We start from the raw sequence: 15,614 nt of genomic DNA on the forward strand, positions 1-15,614 counted from the left end.
CTCCACGTGTCTATCAGCGCTCTCCTCTTCCTTTTCTTGCTTGCGCCGTCGCCTGTGCTTCTACGTAAGTTTCCCTTTTCTTCTACCTCCTTTTTCGTGGTCTCTCTTGACCTTCTCTAGCAATTAACAAACCACTCTTCCGGTTTCTCTCTTGCTCCGGCTGCTCCTTGTCAAGACTGCCCCCTTCAGAGTCTCTTCCTTCCATTCCATCCCGAGTCAAAGCCCCCGAATCCCAACCCCGGGTCAGAGCAGGCCAGGTCACATCGGGTCCGGAGGGGTTACCCGCACTCCCCCCCATCCTTCTTTTCTTCCCTCTTAGCTGCCCATCGCCCCTCCTCCTCTTCTCTCTGTGGGGCTCATAAGGCAGAACCAGGGGACTCAGGTATCTTGCAAAGGCTTTATTTGAAAATTTTGAAACTTACATCCCACAAGAATTCAAGATTATCACCACAAGAAGAAAGAGATAATACAAAAATATATATCACAGCATAGGAGCCAGGTAAGAGAGGGAAGTAGGAAGGAAGGTGGGAAAGCCATGAGAAGTCAGGACAAACCTGAGGGGGGGGCGGTGCAAAAGGAGGGAGAGTGGAGGAACCAGGGAGGGAGGGGCGGATTGGGAGGCAGAGCTCCCGATGGCCTTGAACCAGCTGGCTCCGGTCCCTGGCAGCCTAGGTGGAGTTACGGAGGCCCTCAGGGAGGCCGGCAAGTGGAGGACTGGCTCAGGGGGCTCTGAATTCCAGAGTGACACACACAGACAGTCAGGACAGACGAGACAGAAGGACTTGGGAAGCAGGGGAGGGCACATGGGAGCCCCTTTCTCATGTAGTGCAGCGGGTGACTCCCCAAAAGCCATCTCCCAGACAACAGAATTTAGCAGTGGAGGGGGTGGGGGTTTGCGCCCTCAGTACTCCCATTCCCACAGGGAGCCCTCGGAGCGGGATGGGGGAGACAGCGAAACACGTGACGCGGAGCGGGATGGGACCGCGACAGATGGAGGCCCATGGAGCCCCCAGCTCACCTCCCACCCACCTCCGGGGCAGCATGCAGGGGCCACAGAAACTCAATCAGTGAGTGTTCGTGAGGCGAGAGTGTGAGCATGACACACGCCACAGCGCGGGGCCGGGACATGCACACGAGAGTCCACGGGAGTCACCCACTGACCTCTGAGTGACGGGCCACTGAGCGATGGGTGGGACGGGGGAGAAGACAAAGGGAACAGTGTGAGACGAAAGGGAGGACGCGAGGGATCCGCGGAGGGGGGAGACGTGGCTAGGGAGACTGGCCGTACAAGAGCATGAGTGTGTGCAGTGGCTCGTGAGGGGAGAGGTGAGTGTGCAAGGCTCTCATGTGAGTGTGCCAGGGCGGGGCCGGGGGCCAAAAGCCACAGATATGTGAGGCCCCCACCTAAAGGAGGCTGAGCAGGTGCGCTCACCCGCGGGCTAGCGAGTGTTCCGAGGCGCCCACAGCCGCCCTGCCCTCAGCGGGATGGGGGCTGTGCCGGCCCCTTGGCCCCCTGCTTGGTGGCAGCCCAGGCTTGGGGGGATCACAGATTCACCAAGGGAATCCTGAGAGGAAAAGGGAAAGGGCACCGTCAGGAACCAAGAGGCAGGCCAGAATCAAGAGGGCAGTCCAAGAAATAAAAGGGATCAAGTTTAGGAGGGCAGAGTTGGAGTTAAATGGCAGCATGAGAACAGGACGCAGATCCACAGACAGCGGGAGATGGAAGGGTGCCCCGGCGAGGAGGGGTCCAGTCTCCCGGGGTGGGCGGGGCAGGTCTGCCTCCTTTCCACCCGCCCGGGAGGGAGCGCCCCAAGCCCACAGTCGCAGCCCCGAGGTGCCTCCCCTGCCCGCCCTCCCAGCCCTCTGCCCTGCCCTCACCGGTTCAGCTGGAAGGCTGGAGCCCCCTTGGGCTGGGGCATCCCAGGCCGGGGTCCCCCTCGGGGCTCCTCGTGGTCAGGGGTGGGGGTGGGCGAGTCCCCGAAGGCCCCCAGCACAGTGACCCCGGCTGGGGACAGGTCTGTCAAGGGCTGCTGGCTCTCCTCCTGCCTCAGGGCACCTTGCTGCCCAGAGGGCCTGCGCCGCTTCTGGCTACGGTCCCAGCTGGTGCCCCGGAAGGAAAGAGGTTCTCACACACTCAGGAAGCCCCCAACCTGGGCTTCCAGCGCTGGCCACCCCTAGCCTCCCTCAGGCACCCGCAACATCCTACAGCAGAGAAACCAGCCTCTAACAGGTCCCTAAGCCCCGTGTCCTGAGACCGCGTCCACAAAACCACTTCCTCTCCCCGCCAGGGGGCTCGGGAATCTAAGCCACCCTCTCGCCTGGTTCAGATCCACAGAATGAGTAGCTCCTCCCCACAGACACACAGAGTCCCCCAGAACCGCCTCTCCCCCACGCATACCCAGCAGAGCCATTTCAAACCTCCGCAGCAGGCGCCTGGCAGCTTTAGTTCTAGTTCAAAGTCAGCTAATGACCTGGACGCCTGAGTCTAATGATTCTTGCAGTCAAGTGGGAAGGACTGAGCGACCCGATATTAAGTGTGTACAAAGGAAGCTCGGATTTTTCTCCCTCCTCCCCAGGCAGCCTTAAGAAGGGGGCTCTGCAGAATGGGTCGTGCAGGATACGGGGACAAGGGCTGGCCACCAAAGCCCCCGTGCACACAAATGACTCCCCCCCCTCCCATCACCCTTGTGTTTCCCCAGAAGGAATCTGCACTCATTTCTCAGAGCTTCCCCCACCCGAATCCTTCCTACCTTTTCCCAAAGTCTTGCCCTAATCCACCACTTCCTATCCCACCGCCAGCAAAACCGCCGCCCTGGCTCCTTCCCTCCTTCCAGCCAAATGTAGCCAAACATTGATGGGGATGCCAGCATCTCCTCCCCCCACCCCAGCTTACCAGAACTTGAAGATGATGCCAGTGGCCACGAGAACAATGATGACGGAGATGGTAATTGTGACGTAGAGCTGAGGGTCCACACCTGCTTGGGGTAGGGAGAAATTTTTAGGGAGGCTTGAGGTGGAGGGAGCTGAGAAAGGCTGGAGATTGGGTTGGAGCGTTGCCGTTTGAAGCCACATTGCCCAACTCTTTCTGCTTCTCTGGAGCCTCCCCGCTTTATTTTTATCATCGGCTTTCCGCAGAGTTTTCAGCTCTTTTCCTCCCAAATCCTTTTTCTCCACTTCCCCAAATCTTCTATATATATGGGACGAGGAGGAGGTTCCAAGGTCACAGAGATCTTCTCTCTCTGCACAGAAACTAGGGGCTGGAAACGTCCATCTCCACCCTGGCCCCACCCCCAGACCACTGGCCCCATCTCAGCGCTCCCCGAGCCGAGATGTCACCCTGAAGGGCTCGTTCATTTCCTCTGCCTGGAATACTCCCACTGTTTCCAAGGTCCCGCTTAAATGTCAGTTCTTGGAGGGTGTCCTGATCCCCAGGCAGAAGTAGTCTCTCCCTTCTCTCTCTGCCTAACAACATGCTGTGCACACCTCCACTAGAGAATGTATTACGTTGACTCATCCCCGAGTGTTTACACATCTGTCTTCTCCAGTGGACCTGAGCTCCTCTGAGGCTCAGATGCATCTTGGTCTCGGCCTCCTGTGCCAGCGTTAGTGCCCGACACATTTGTGGAAGGAGCTAACAGGCAGGAGGACCTCTGTTGCTTCCTTTAGAGTCTTCAGCCAGCCTCCCCACCCCCAAATCCCTACCAACCTCCCCGACTCCCACTCACCTTCCCCGCGGCCCCCGAACAGGACTGGCCGCAGGGTGGCGGGTGCTTCTCCAAGGCTAAGCCCATCTCCATCACCCCGCATGGAGTCTGAGTTGGGGTGTGGGGTGGCCAGCCCATGCGGGGCTGCGAAACCATAGTCCAGGGGCAGAAATCCAGGATTGGCAGAGTTGGGGTCCCCCCCATCCTCTCGAGACACTGTAGGACCCCACACAATAGCCCAGGGGTACTGGGATGAGGGTGGCCCCTCTTCAAAGCCTGATGGGGTGGCCGGGGGCGAGGTGCCCGGCAGGACTTGCCGACGTGATCTTGGGACCCGCGGGGAGCGGCTTGGTGGAGGTGCTCGCTCCCACACGCACACATGGCGTGGGGCTGAGGGCCCTCCCCGGGCACAGGGGGGCCGGGCTGGGGCTGGTGGGGTCCGAGGGGAGGAGGAGGAACCTTGGGCAGGCGGTGGGAGGGGCAGCAACAGCAGTGGCCAGAGAGGGAGGAGATGGGACAGCAGCAGCGCAGGCCTGCGGGAAGGGAGAGAGAGCGGGTGAAACCAAGGCCATCTTGGGCTTATGTGTGCAGAGGACAGGCCGCCTCCCTCCAAGACTCTGTGCAAAAAGTAGGTGGGCCTTGGGAAGACTGGTCTCATTTCCCATCTTCCTAGGGTCTAGCCCTCAGGATGGAAGGCCCCGGGTGGGCCTAGGAGGGAAAGGGCCAAGACCCCAGGGAAAGTGGCTTCCAAGCTTCCCCTGCTGGGCCAGACTTACCACATTCTGGACTCCATGTCCGAGATCTTCCTCAGAGATGACCCAGATTTTCAGCCTTTACTGGGGGAGAGAGGGGTCGTCACATCCCAACCCTGCCCTGAGTACTTCCCCAGCTCATTCATCCACCAACTCACCTCCATCTCCCCTCCCAGCTGTGGCTGCCAGCTATGCTGCTGCCACTCAGGAGCCACGGCTGCCTAGCATCCTCTTGCGGGGGGTGGGGAGCGGGGAGGGGAACCCCCAGAGTGGTCCCCTGTCTAGTCCCCAGCCCCTATCTACACAACTTCCCAGGTCCCTGTTACCTCCCCCCCCAGGGTCTACTCTCACTTCTCTGGCTTCCTTCCGTCTCACTTCCTCTGCCCACAGCTCCTAGCTTTTCTTAGATCTTAATTTAGAGCCAAGAACCTTGTGATTCCTTGAGCACCTACCGAGGGAGGGAGGGAGTCTGAGTGGGGGAGGGAAGAGGAAGTCAATCTGAGTGAGTGTGTGAACGTGTGTGGTTGCACGGGGGAGCATCCCCGCCTGCCCACCCCACTTGTTGTCTGAGGCCTTTCTCTTATGATTGAATGGCCCCAGGAATCTCGTCTTCAGGAGCAGGGGAACAGGAGATGGAGGGATGGAAGGAAAGAGAGAGGAGGTGGGCGGGAGGAAAACTACAGAATATAATATTTGCTCAATGTTCCATCATCCAAATGCATAGGTGCCCTCTGAGGGGAGGTGGAGTTGGGGAGAGGCCACCCCCTCAAATGTAGCTCTCCTGGGTAAAGAGTCCTGGGAGAATCAGGATGGATGGTTTTGAAAGAGGAGGACACGTTCTCAGAGCTGAGGGTGGTGGATCCAGGCGGCGGCAGCAGGCTCCCCAGTGAATGAGGATATGACACTTGGTGTCCTCTGGATTCTGGGTCTAAATCTGGACATTAAACCCTCTCAGAGAATAACAGGGGAGTAGGTGGGAGAGTCTGGGGAAGGGATTGGGGAAGTGGGCTGTGGGGAGAGATGTGAAGGCATGATGGCCTGAGACAGGGAAGGCTGGTGAGGCGTGAGAAGGGAAGAGAAAGGTGAAGAGGAAGCAGATGAAGGGGGCTAGTCCTGAAGGAATGGACTGGGGGGCGCAGAGGAGATCGGCAGCTGGAGGATGCTGAGGAGGGGAGTAAAGGTCAGGGAGGGAAGCTGAGAGGGTGAAGCGGTCACAGGAGCGGGGAAGAAGGAGGAAGGGCAGGAGGAGGAGGAAGGAAAGGTCCAGGCAGGATGGGAAGTGGAGATCGTGGAAGGGGAAGGGAGAAGAGGGATGGAGGGGACCAGGGATGGGGAGGAAGGAAGGGGGAAAGGAGAGAACATGGTACTGAGGACAACACGAGACAAGGAAGGGACGGGGGACGGAAAACGGGAACAGCAAAGATGGAGGAGATGGAAATTGTTTCTTCCAACGGAAAGGGATACGGAGCTACGGAGAGAGGCAGGGATGGGGCCCAGGTGGGAAGAAGGGAGACGGAACCGGGAAAAGAACGATGCTGCAGGGACAGAGGAAGGCGTGTGAGCCAGGGGAGGGGAAAAGGGCTTCCAGGGACGTCTGTGGCCAGCTGACTCCAGGACCCACTCGCCTCTCCGCCTGTGCATCCCACCTCCCCAACCAACGTCATCTCCAGTCCCCGGACCCCGCACCCCTTAGTCACCCCGTCCAGGAAGCCCCAAGTCCCCTGGCTGGCGCGCCACCCCACCCTCCCCTCGCTCCTCACCGACCTGTTGTGCGCAGGAGACGAGCTGGGGGTGGGGCGGGAGCCTCGGGCTGGGGGAACCGGGCCCCATTCCCAGCGCGGCCGCGAGCCCACCCCTCCCACAGGCCCACGCTCCCTGGACAGGGCTGGAAAGCGATAAGGGGGGCGGGGGACGAGGACCAGGAGGTAGGCGAGGGGTCTCCTCGGGCGGGAGCGCCGAGAGCAGAAAGGGAAGCCGAGGCTGGAGGATGCAAGGAGCCGGGGGCTGAGCCCAAGGCGGGAGGAAGGCAGCGGCGGGGACGGCGACCGCTGCGCCAGGAGGGCAGGATGGAGTCGGGACCCGCGGAGCGAAGGAAAGCGTGGTGGGGAAGGCGCGCTTATGCGCTGGAGGCTCGAGCCGGGCGAGGGACCGCGCCTGGAGGGGCGGGGGGCGAAAGGCGCGGAGTCGGGGAGGGCAGGGCCGGGCTCCCTCGGGCGGGGGCGTGGGGGTTCCTCCCGCTCACCTGCATGCCTGGCGCGGCGGCGCGATGGCTGCGGGAGCTCGGGGCTGCGCCGGGCTGGGGGGTCGCGCGAGCGTGTGGGGCACTGGGCATGGTCGGGGGATTCTGAGGGCAGCGGGGTGCTGTAGAGGGTGGGGGCGGGCGCCCGGGGCGCGGGGCGGCGGCGGCGGGAGATGCTCGGCTCGGCTCGGCTCGGCTCGGGCTGCGCTCGGCCCGGCGGGGCTCGGCGCGGCAGCTCGGAGCGCTTGGTCTCCGCCTCTCCCCCTCCCGCATGGTTTAACCCTCCCGCTGCCGCGCCTGGGGAGCCGCGCCCGGCTGCGACCCAGGTGCAGAATGCGAGAGGGCAGCGGAGGGTGAGCACCGTCCGATTCCCCGGGTTCCGGTGGTGGGCTTCTCCACCCTTCACCCCACCTCCATGAACACCGTTGGTTGCCCCGGTCAACCTCTGAGATTCTGAGTCACCCAAAGCTCTGTGACCCCAACTCTGTTTCGCCCCAGCTGGAGAGTGCTGAGTGCTGGGGATGAGGTCGGGGTCAGGGTGGGAGTGGAGACCTTGGATTATCCCAACAGCTTGATCCCCTGATTCCATTCTGGTCCTGCTGCAATGCATTCTCCCCGAAGCAAACCAAACGATCTTTAAAATAGGTAGACCGAGTTGCATTACTCAGCTTTTCTTGCGCTCAGTGTATCAAACTCCTCACCGTGACTTACAGGGCCCTGTATAACCTGGCCCCGCCCCTCCTAACACTCTTCATGCCTCTGCCACACTGGACCTGATCTATGTTACTATAGTTAGAAGGGCTTAACCTGCCACAGGGCCTTTGCATTTGCTGTTCCCACGGCCTGGAATGTTTTACCCTGGCTTTTCACAATGATTCACTCATTTCATTAAAATTTCAGTTAGATCCAATGTCACCTCCTCTGCGAGGCCTTCCCTAACCTCTCTATATAAATGGGCTTCCCCTGCCCCCACTCTCATCCTGTCCTACCCGCCCCCCCTTCAGGTTACCCTGTTTTACTTGAGTTGCACTTCTAGGACAGTACACTCTTCTAATTTCCTTCACCCTCCCTGGCTTTTCCTTCTCTGTCTTCTGCCTGACCTCTAAATGTGGGAACTTGCTAGGGCTTAGTCCTTGGCCCCCTTCTCGTTCCACATTCTCGGTCCAGTGATGTCATCCAGTCCCAGGGCTTAAATACTATGTAAATGTCAGCAAGTCCTAAATTTATATCCAGCGCTCCAGACTCGTTTATCCAACAGCCTACTTGACATCTCCACTTGGATGCCTAAAGCCATATAAAGCTCCTATGGCTCAAATAGATGTCTCGAATTACCACTGCTGCCCCCCGCCCCCCGCCAATCCATCCCTCTCCCAGTAGTGTTCCCCATCCAGGGGTATGATGGCTTCTGCTTGTTCAGGCGAAAAACCTAGGAAACATCCTTCCTCCCTTTCCCTTTTCTCACTGATTCCCACCGTGTATCTAATTCATCAGCAAGTCCTGTGAGCTCTGCATCTAAAACATGTCCTGAATTCATCTCCTTCTCTCCATCATTGTTATAATCTTGCTATAATCTTGTTGCTTCTGCCCTTGCCCTTTACAAACTAGTCTTCACAATATCTAGTAATTTTTTTATACAGCAGGTTCTTATTAGTTATCCATTTTATACATATTAGTGCATATATGTCAATCCCAATCTCCCAATTCATCCCACCACCACCACCCCCAACCCCCCGCCGCTTTCCCCGCTTGATGTCCACATGTTTGTTCTCCACATCTGTGTCTCAATTTCTGCCCTGCAAACCGGTTCATCTGTACCATTTTTCTAGGTTCCACATATATGCATTAATATACGATATTTGTTTTTCTCTTTCTGACTTACTTCACTCTGTATGACAGTCTCTAGATTCATCCACGTCTCTACTAATGACCCAATTTCGTTCCTTTTTATGGCTGAGTAATATTCCATTGTGTATATGTACCACATCTTCTTTATCCATTCGTCTGTCAATGGGCATTTAGGTTGCTTCCATGTCCTGGCTATTGTAAATAGTGCTGCAGTGAACATTGGGGTGCATGTGTCTTTTTGAATTATGGTTTTCTCTGGGTATATGCCCAGTAGTGGGATTGCTGGGTCATATGGTAATTCTATTTTTAGTTTTTTAAGGAACCTCCATACTGTTCTCCATAGTGTCTGTATCAATTTACATTCCCACCAACAATGCAGGAGGGTTCCCTTTTCTCCACACCCTCTCCAGCATTTGTTGTTTGTAGATTTTCTGATGATGCCCATTTTAACTGGTGTGAGGTGATACCTCATTGTAGTTTTGATTTGCATTTCTCTAATAATTAGTGATGTTGAGCAGCTTTTCATGTGCTTCTTGGGCATCTGTATGTCTTCTTTGGAGAAATGTCTATTAGGTCTTCTGCCCATTTTTGGATTGGGTTGTTTGTTTTTTTTAATATTGAGCTACATGAGCTGTTTATATATTTTGGAGATTAATCCTTTGTCTGTTGATTCATTTGCAAATCTTTTCTCCCATTCTGAGGGTTGTCTTTTGGTCTTGTTTATGGCTTCCTTTGCTGTGCAAAAGCTTTTAAGTTTCGTTAGGTCCCATTTGTTTATTTTTGTTTTTATTTCCATTACTCAAGGAGGTGGATCCAAAAAGATCTTGCTGTGATTTATGTCAAAGAGTGTTCTTTCTATGTTTTCCTCTAAGAGTTTTATACTGTCTGGTCTTACATTTAGGTCTCTAATCCATTTAGAGTTTATTTTTGTGTATGGTGTTAGGGAGTGTTCTAATTTCATTCTTTTACATGTAGCTGTCCAGTTTTCCCAGCACCACTTATTGAAGAGACTGTCTTTTCTCCATTGTATATCCTTGCCTCCTTTGTCATAGATTAGTTGGCCATAGGTGCATGGGTTTATCTCTGGGCTTTCTATCCTGTTCCATTGATCTGTATTTCTGTTTTTGTGCCAGTACCATATTGTCTTGATTACTGTAGCTCTATAGTATAGTCTGAAGTCAGGGAGTCTGATTTCTCCAGCTCCATTTTTTTCCCTCAAGACTGCTTTGGCTATTCAGGGTCTTTTGGGTCTCCATACAAATTTTAAGATTTTTTGCTCTAGTTCTGTAAAAAATGCCATTGCTAATTTGATAGGGATTGCATTGAATCTGTAGATTGCTTTGGGTAGTATAGTCATTTTCACAATGTTGATTCTTCCAACCCAAGAACATGGTATATCTCTCCGTCTGTTTGTATCATCTTTAATTTCTTTCATCAGTGTCTTATAGTTTTCTGCATACAGGTCTTTTGTCTCCCTAGGTAGGCTTATTCCTAGGTATTTTATTCTTTTTGTTGCAGTGGTAAATGGGAGTGTTTCCTTAATTTCTCTTTCAGATTTTTCATCATTAGTGTATAGGAATGCAAGAGATTTCTGTGCATTAATTGTGTATCCTGCTACTTTACCAAATTCATTGATTAGCTCTAGTAGTTTTCTGGTGGCATCTTTAGGATTCTCTATGTATAATATCATGTCATCTACAAACAGTGACAGTTTTACTTCTTCTTTTCCAATTTGGATTCCTTTTATTTCTTTTTCTTCTCTGATTGCTGTGGCTAGGACTTCCAAAACTATGTTGAATAATAGTGGTGAGAGTGGATATCATTGTCTTGTTCCTGATCTTAGAGGAAATGCTTTCAGTTTTTCACCATTGAGAATGATGTTTGCTGTGGGTTTGTCGTATATGGCCTTTATTATGTTGAGGTAGGTTCCCCCTATGCCCACTTTCTGAAGAGTTTTTATCATAAAGGAGTGTTGAATTTTGTCAGAAGCTTTTTCTGCATCTATTGTGATGATCATATAGTTTTTATTCTTCAACTTTTTAATATGGTGTATCACATTGATTGATTTGCATATATTGAAGAATCCTTGCATCCCTGGGATAAATCCCACTTGATCATGGTGTATGCCTTTTAATGTGTTGTTGGATTCTGTTTGCTAGTATTTTGTTGAGGATTTTTGCATCTATATTCATCTGTGATAATTGGTCTGTAATTTTCTTTTTTTGTAATATCTTTGTCTGGTTTTGGTATCAAGGTGATGGTGGCCTCATAGAATGAGTTTGGAAGTGTTCCTTCCTCTGCAATTTTTTGGAAGAGTTTGAGAAGGAGGGGCGTTAGCTCTTCTCTAAATGTTTGATAGAATTCGCCTGTGAAGCCATCTGGTCCCGGACTTTTGTTTGTTGGAAGATTTTTACTCACAGTTTCAATTTCATTACTTGTGGTTGGTGTGTTCATATTTTCTCTTTCTTCCTCGTTCAGTCTTAGAAGGTTATACCTTTCTAAGAATTTGTCCATTTCCTCCAAGTTGTCATTTTATGTCATAGGGTTGCTTGTATTAGTCTCTTAGGACGCTTTGTATTTCTGCAGTTTCTGTTGTAACTTCTCCTTTTTCATTTCTAATTTTATTGATTTGAGTCCTCTCCCTCTTTTTCTTGATGAGTCTGGCTGATGGTTTATCAATTTTGTTTACCTTCTCAAAGAACCAGCTTTTAGTTTTATTGATCTTTGCTATTGTTTTCTTTGTTTCTATTTCATTTATTTCTGTTCTGATCTTTATGATTTCTTTCCTTCTGGTAACTTTGGGTTTTGTTTGTTCTTCTTTCTCTAGTTCCTTTAGGTGTAAGGTTAGGTTGTTTATTTGAGATTTTTCTTGTTTCTTGAGGTAGGCTTGGATAGCTTTAAACTTCCCTCTTAGAACTGCTTTTGCTGCATCCCATAGGTTTTGGATCGTCGTGTTTTCGTTGTCATTTGTCTCTAGGTATTTTCTGATTTCCTCTTTGATTTCTTCAGTGATCTCGTGGTTATTTAGTAACATATTGTTTAGCCTCCATGTGTTTGTGTTTTTTACATTTTTTCCCTGTAATTGATTTCTAATCTCATAGCGTTGTGATCAGAGAAGATGCTTGATCCGATTTCAATTTTCTTAAATTTACTGAGCCTTGATTTGTGACCCAAGATGTGATCTATCCTGGAGAATGTTCCATGCGCACTTGAGAAGAAAGTTTAATCTGCTGTTTTTGGATGGAATATCCTATAAATATTAATTAAATCTATCTGGTCTATTGTATCATTTAAAACTTGTGTTTCCTTATCAATTTCCTGTTTGGATGATCTGTCCATTGATGTAAGTGAGGTGTTAAAGTCCCCCACTATTATTGTGTTACTGTCAATTTCCTCTTTTATAGCTGTTAGCAGTTGCCTTATGTATTGAGGTGCTCCTATGTTGGGTGCATATATATTTATAATTGTTATATCTTCTTCTTGGATTGATCCCTTGATCATTATGTAGCGTCCTTCCTTATCTCTTGTAACAGTCTTTATTTTAAAGTCTATTCTATCTGATATGAGTATTGCTACTCCAGCTTTCTTTTCATTTCCATTTGCATGGAATATCTTTTTCCATCCCCTCACTTTCAGTGTGTATGTGTCCCTAGGTCTGAAGTGAGTCTCTTGTAGACAGCATATATATGGGTCTTGTTTTTGTATCCATTCAGCAAGCCTGTGTCTTTTGGTTGGAGCATTTATTCCATCACGTTTAAGGTAATTATCGATATGTATGTTCCTATGACCATTTTCTTAATTGTTTTGGGTTTGTTTTTGTAGGTCCTTTTCTTCTCTTGTGTGTCCCACTTAGAGAAGTTCCTTTAGCATTTGTTGTAGAGCTGGTTTGGTGGTGCTGAATTCTCTCAGCTTTTGCTTGTCTGTAAAGCTTTTGATTTCTCCATCGAATCTGAATGAGATTCTTGCCGGGGTAGAGTAATCTTGGTTGTAGGTTCTTCCCTTTCATCACTTTAAATATGTTATGCCACTCCCTTCTGGCTTGCAGAGTTTCTGCTGAGAAATCAGCTGTTAACCTTACGGGAGTTCCCTTGTATGTTATTTGTCGTTTTTCCCTTGTTGCTTTTAATAATTTTTCTTTGTCTTTAATTTTTGTCAATTTGATTACTATGTGACTCAGCATGTTTCTCCTTGGGTTTATACTGTATGGACTCTCTGCGCTTCCTGGACTTGGGTGGCTATTTCCTTTCCCATGTTAGGGAAGTTTTCAACTATAATCTCTTCAAATATTTTCTCGGGTCCTTTCTCTCTCTCTTCTCCTTCTGGGACCCCTATAATGTGAATGTTGCTGCATTTAATGTTGTCCTAGAGGTCTCTTAGGCTGTCTTCATTTCTTTTCATTCTTTTCTCTTTATTCCGTTCCACAGCAGTGAATTCCACCATTCTGTCTTCCAGGTCACTTATCTGTTCTTCTGCCTCAGTTATTCTGCTATTGATTCCTTCTAGTGTAGTTTTCATTTCAGTTACTGTATTGTTCATCTCTGTTTGTTTGTTCTTAAATTCTTCTAGGTCTTTGTTAAACATTTCTTGCATCTCCTCGATCTTTGCCTCCATTCTTTTTCCGAGGTCCTGGATCATCTTCACTATCATTATTCTGAATTCTGTTTCTGGAAGGTTGCCCATCTCCACTTCATTTAGTTGTTTTTCTGGGGTTTTATCTTGTTCCTTCATCTGGTACATAGCCCTCTGCCTTTTCATCTTGTCTATCTTTCTGTGAATGTGGCTTTTGTTCCACAGGCTGCAGGATTGCTGTTCTTCTTGCTTCTGCTGTCTGCTCTCTAATGCATCTATTCCTGATAAGAGCCCCTAGGAGGCTCTAGAATGTCCTGTCGCTATCCCTCCTCCTGGCCCCGCTTTTCATGTCAGCTTGGTTTTTAGTTCAGCCATTCTTTCTTGAGATTCCTTTCAAAACAGGAGAACTCTTCACACTCCCTGTCACCTTTCGCCAGTTGTGGGCAGTGATTTGACTGTGGATCCAAGCCCCTTTGATTGGATTCCTCCAAAGAAAGTTCAGCACTGGGGATAAGCACCTTTAACTGGAAATGTTGGCTTATCTGCTGCTGGTGTTGGAGGGTCTCCTGCAGAGGCAGCAGGTGGCTGTGGCTCACCGCGGGGACAAGGACACTGGCAGCAGAAGTTCTGGGAAGTGATCCTTGGCGTGAGCCCTCCCGGAGTCCGCCATTAGCCCCACCAAAGAGAAGGTAGTCCTCTAATAATGTTTTGAAAATCTAAATTGTATCATATTCTTGCCTGCTTAAAATATTTGAGTGGCTTTTCATTGTGCTTGGAGTAAATCTGAACTCCTTGTTAGGAGAGGCCCTCCAGCTCTTACTCCTCAATATTCAAGCAATGTGCCAGGTCAGACTTCTTGATGTTCTAAACATCTGAAATTATCCTCTTGGCACCCCTGTACTTTTCATCCCCTCTTCCTGGAATGCTTTGCCCCCGGCGTCTTCACCTAGTTGGCTCCCTCTTGTCATTCAGCCACCCACTCTGTCTCATTGGTATGTTTCACTGTTTTTCCAACTCATCACTCTCTGAAATGATCTTATATTTGTTCACTGTTTATTGTCTGACCCCACCCAGCCCCACAGACGCTAGAGAACAAAGACCTCATTTGCCTTGTTTACCCTGTATCCTTCCTTGGCACCTGACAGATAGTAGATGCTCAATGTTTATTGCTTAGCGAACTTCACCTGGGACCCCTGCCCACTCCAAGCTCTTCATTCTCTCCTGTGCACTCCACCTGCCTTTCCGGTCTATCTGCCTGCTCTCCCTGATCTCTTCCCTGTGCAGAATGCTTTAAGCCAAGTCTCTGCTTACACCCCTGCCCCTCCAGACTCTCACGCCTCATCCCCTGCGTTATTACTGTCATTAGCCTGACACACTCGCCTCCCGGAAGGAAACCTGCTGTTCTGACCAGCATCTGCAGTGACTGCCCTCCTGCTTGTCTGTCCCTGACAGCCCTTCATTCCGAGGTCAGAAGACAGTGAGTGAGCCCTGCTCCTAGTGTCTCCCAGTGGCAGGGAAAGACGGTGCACATTGGATTCAAACCGGGCCATGTCAGGCAGGGTGTGCAAATCCTGGGCCCCAGTGAGCCCCAGCTTCATCCTGAGGATATGATGGGTGTGGGTCAAATTTATCAAGTGAATATTCACTGGCAGTGTAAGTGACTTTTACACTGAAGACTTTGGGTCATTATGAATTATTTCTCATATTCCTGATTGATTCATTGTTTCAGTGACTTTTTTTTTTTTTTTTTGCGGTACGCGGACCTCTCACCGCTGCGGCCCCTCCCGCTGCGGAGCACAGGCCCCGGACGCGCAGGCTCAGCGGCCACGGCTCACGGGCCCAGCCGCTCCGCGGCATGTGGGATCTTCCCGGACTGGGGCACGAACCCGTGTCCCCTGCATTGGCAGCTGGATTCTTAACCACTGCGCCACCAGGGAAGCCCAATACCTTTTTGTCATTGAAACTTCCTATCATGGATTTTGGGTATCTCTCAAGTTATTTAGATCGTTAATGTCTTCAAATGAACTTGTATCATTTTCTGCATACAGATAATGCCCATCTTCTGTTTTACTTATTCCTACGTACTTTACTGCTTTTCTGTTACGGTAAATGGTATTTTTTAAGATTGCATTTCGAATTGCTTTTTGCTGGTATATAGAAACACACTTGATTTTAAATACTGATTTTAGCTTATTAACCACCTTAATAAGCTCTCTTTTATGTATACTAATTTTTCTATAGACTCTTGGAATTTTCTACAAAGACAGTCATGTCATCTGCAGATGATGGCAGTGTGCTTTTTCCTTTCCAATGCTGTGCTTTTAATTCTCTCTGCTTGTCCTGGCTGGGACCTTTAGTACAATGTTGAATACAAACAGTAATAGCTGGCTTCTTTCTTTTGTTCCTGGTTTTAAAGGAAACACTTCCAACGTTTTCCCAGTAAGAATGGTGTTTGCCGTAGTTTTTTTTTTTTATTATGAAATTTTATCAAATTAAGGAAGCCCC

At 50.3% G+C, this 15,614-nt stretch overlaps 2 protein-coding genes across 6 annotated transcripts in view; one reads left to right on the forward strand and one right to left on the reverse strand.

Annotated features, from left to right (window-relative positions):
• COPS7A (COP9 signalosome subunit 7A) overlaps positions 1–15,614 on the forward strand; it is a 32,217-nt gene that overhangs the window by 1,388 nt on the left and 15,215 nt on the right. The gene's annotated exons all lie outside the window — the stretch shown is intronic.
• Positions 384–6,857, reverse strand: PIANP (PILR alpha associated neural protein). Of its 4 annotated transcripts, none has more exons than XM_067695562.1 (6): positions 6,699–6,857; positions 4,481–4,540; positions 3,726–4,237; positions 2,894–2,975; positions 1,879–2,100; positions 384–1,565 (listed from the first exon to the last, which is right to left on the reverse strand). In XM_067695562.1, exons 2-6 carry the CDS (start codon positions 4,495–4,497, stop codon positions 1,544–1,546), a joined length of 855 nt encoding a protein of 284 aa, XP_067551663.1. In that variant the 5' UTR covers positions 4,498–4,540; positions 6,699–6,857; the 3' UTR covers positions 384–1,543. The 4 variants fall into 4 exon arrangements, with proteins under 4 accessions (XP_067551663.1, XP_067551666.1, XP_067551664.1 ...); XM_067695565.1 differs by having other exon boundaries at positions 4,481–4,535; positions 6,699–6,850; XM_067695563.1 differs by lacking the exon at positions 6,699–6,857 and adding an exon at positions 6,221–6,612.

Source organism: Pseudorca crassidens, chromosome 11 (genome assembly GCF_039906515.1).
Source record: "Pseudorca crassidens isolate mPseCra1 chromosome 11, mPseCra1.hap1, whole genome shotgun sequence".
NCBI classification, from domain to species: Eukaryota; Metazoa; Chordata; class Mammalia; order Artiodactyla; family Delphinidae; genus Pseudorca; species Pseudorca crassidens.

Excerpts from the sequence above, each read along its gene's own strand:
- PIANP (XM_067695562.1), bottom strand. Across the intron at positions 2,976-3,725 it reads GTTCGGGGGCCGCGGGGAAG|GTGTGGACCCTCAGCTCTAC; the intron begins GTGAGTGGGAGT and ends TACCCCAAGCAG. Across the intron at positions 1,566-1,878 it reads CCAGCCTTCCAGCTGAACCG|GATTCCCTTGGTGAATCTGT; the intron begins GTGAGGGCAGGG and ends TTTTCCTCTCAG.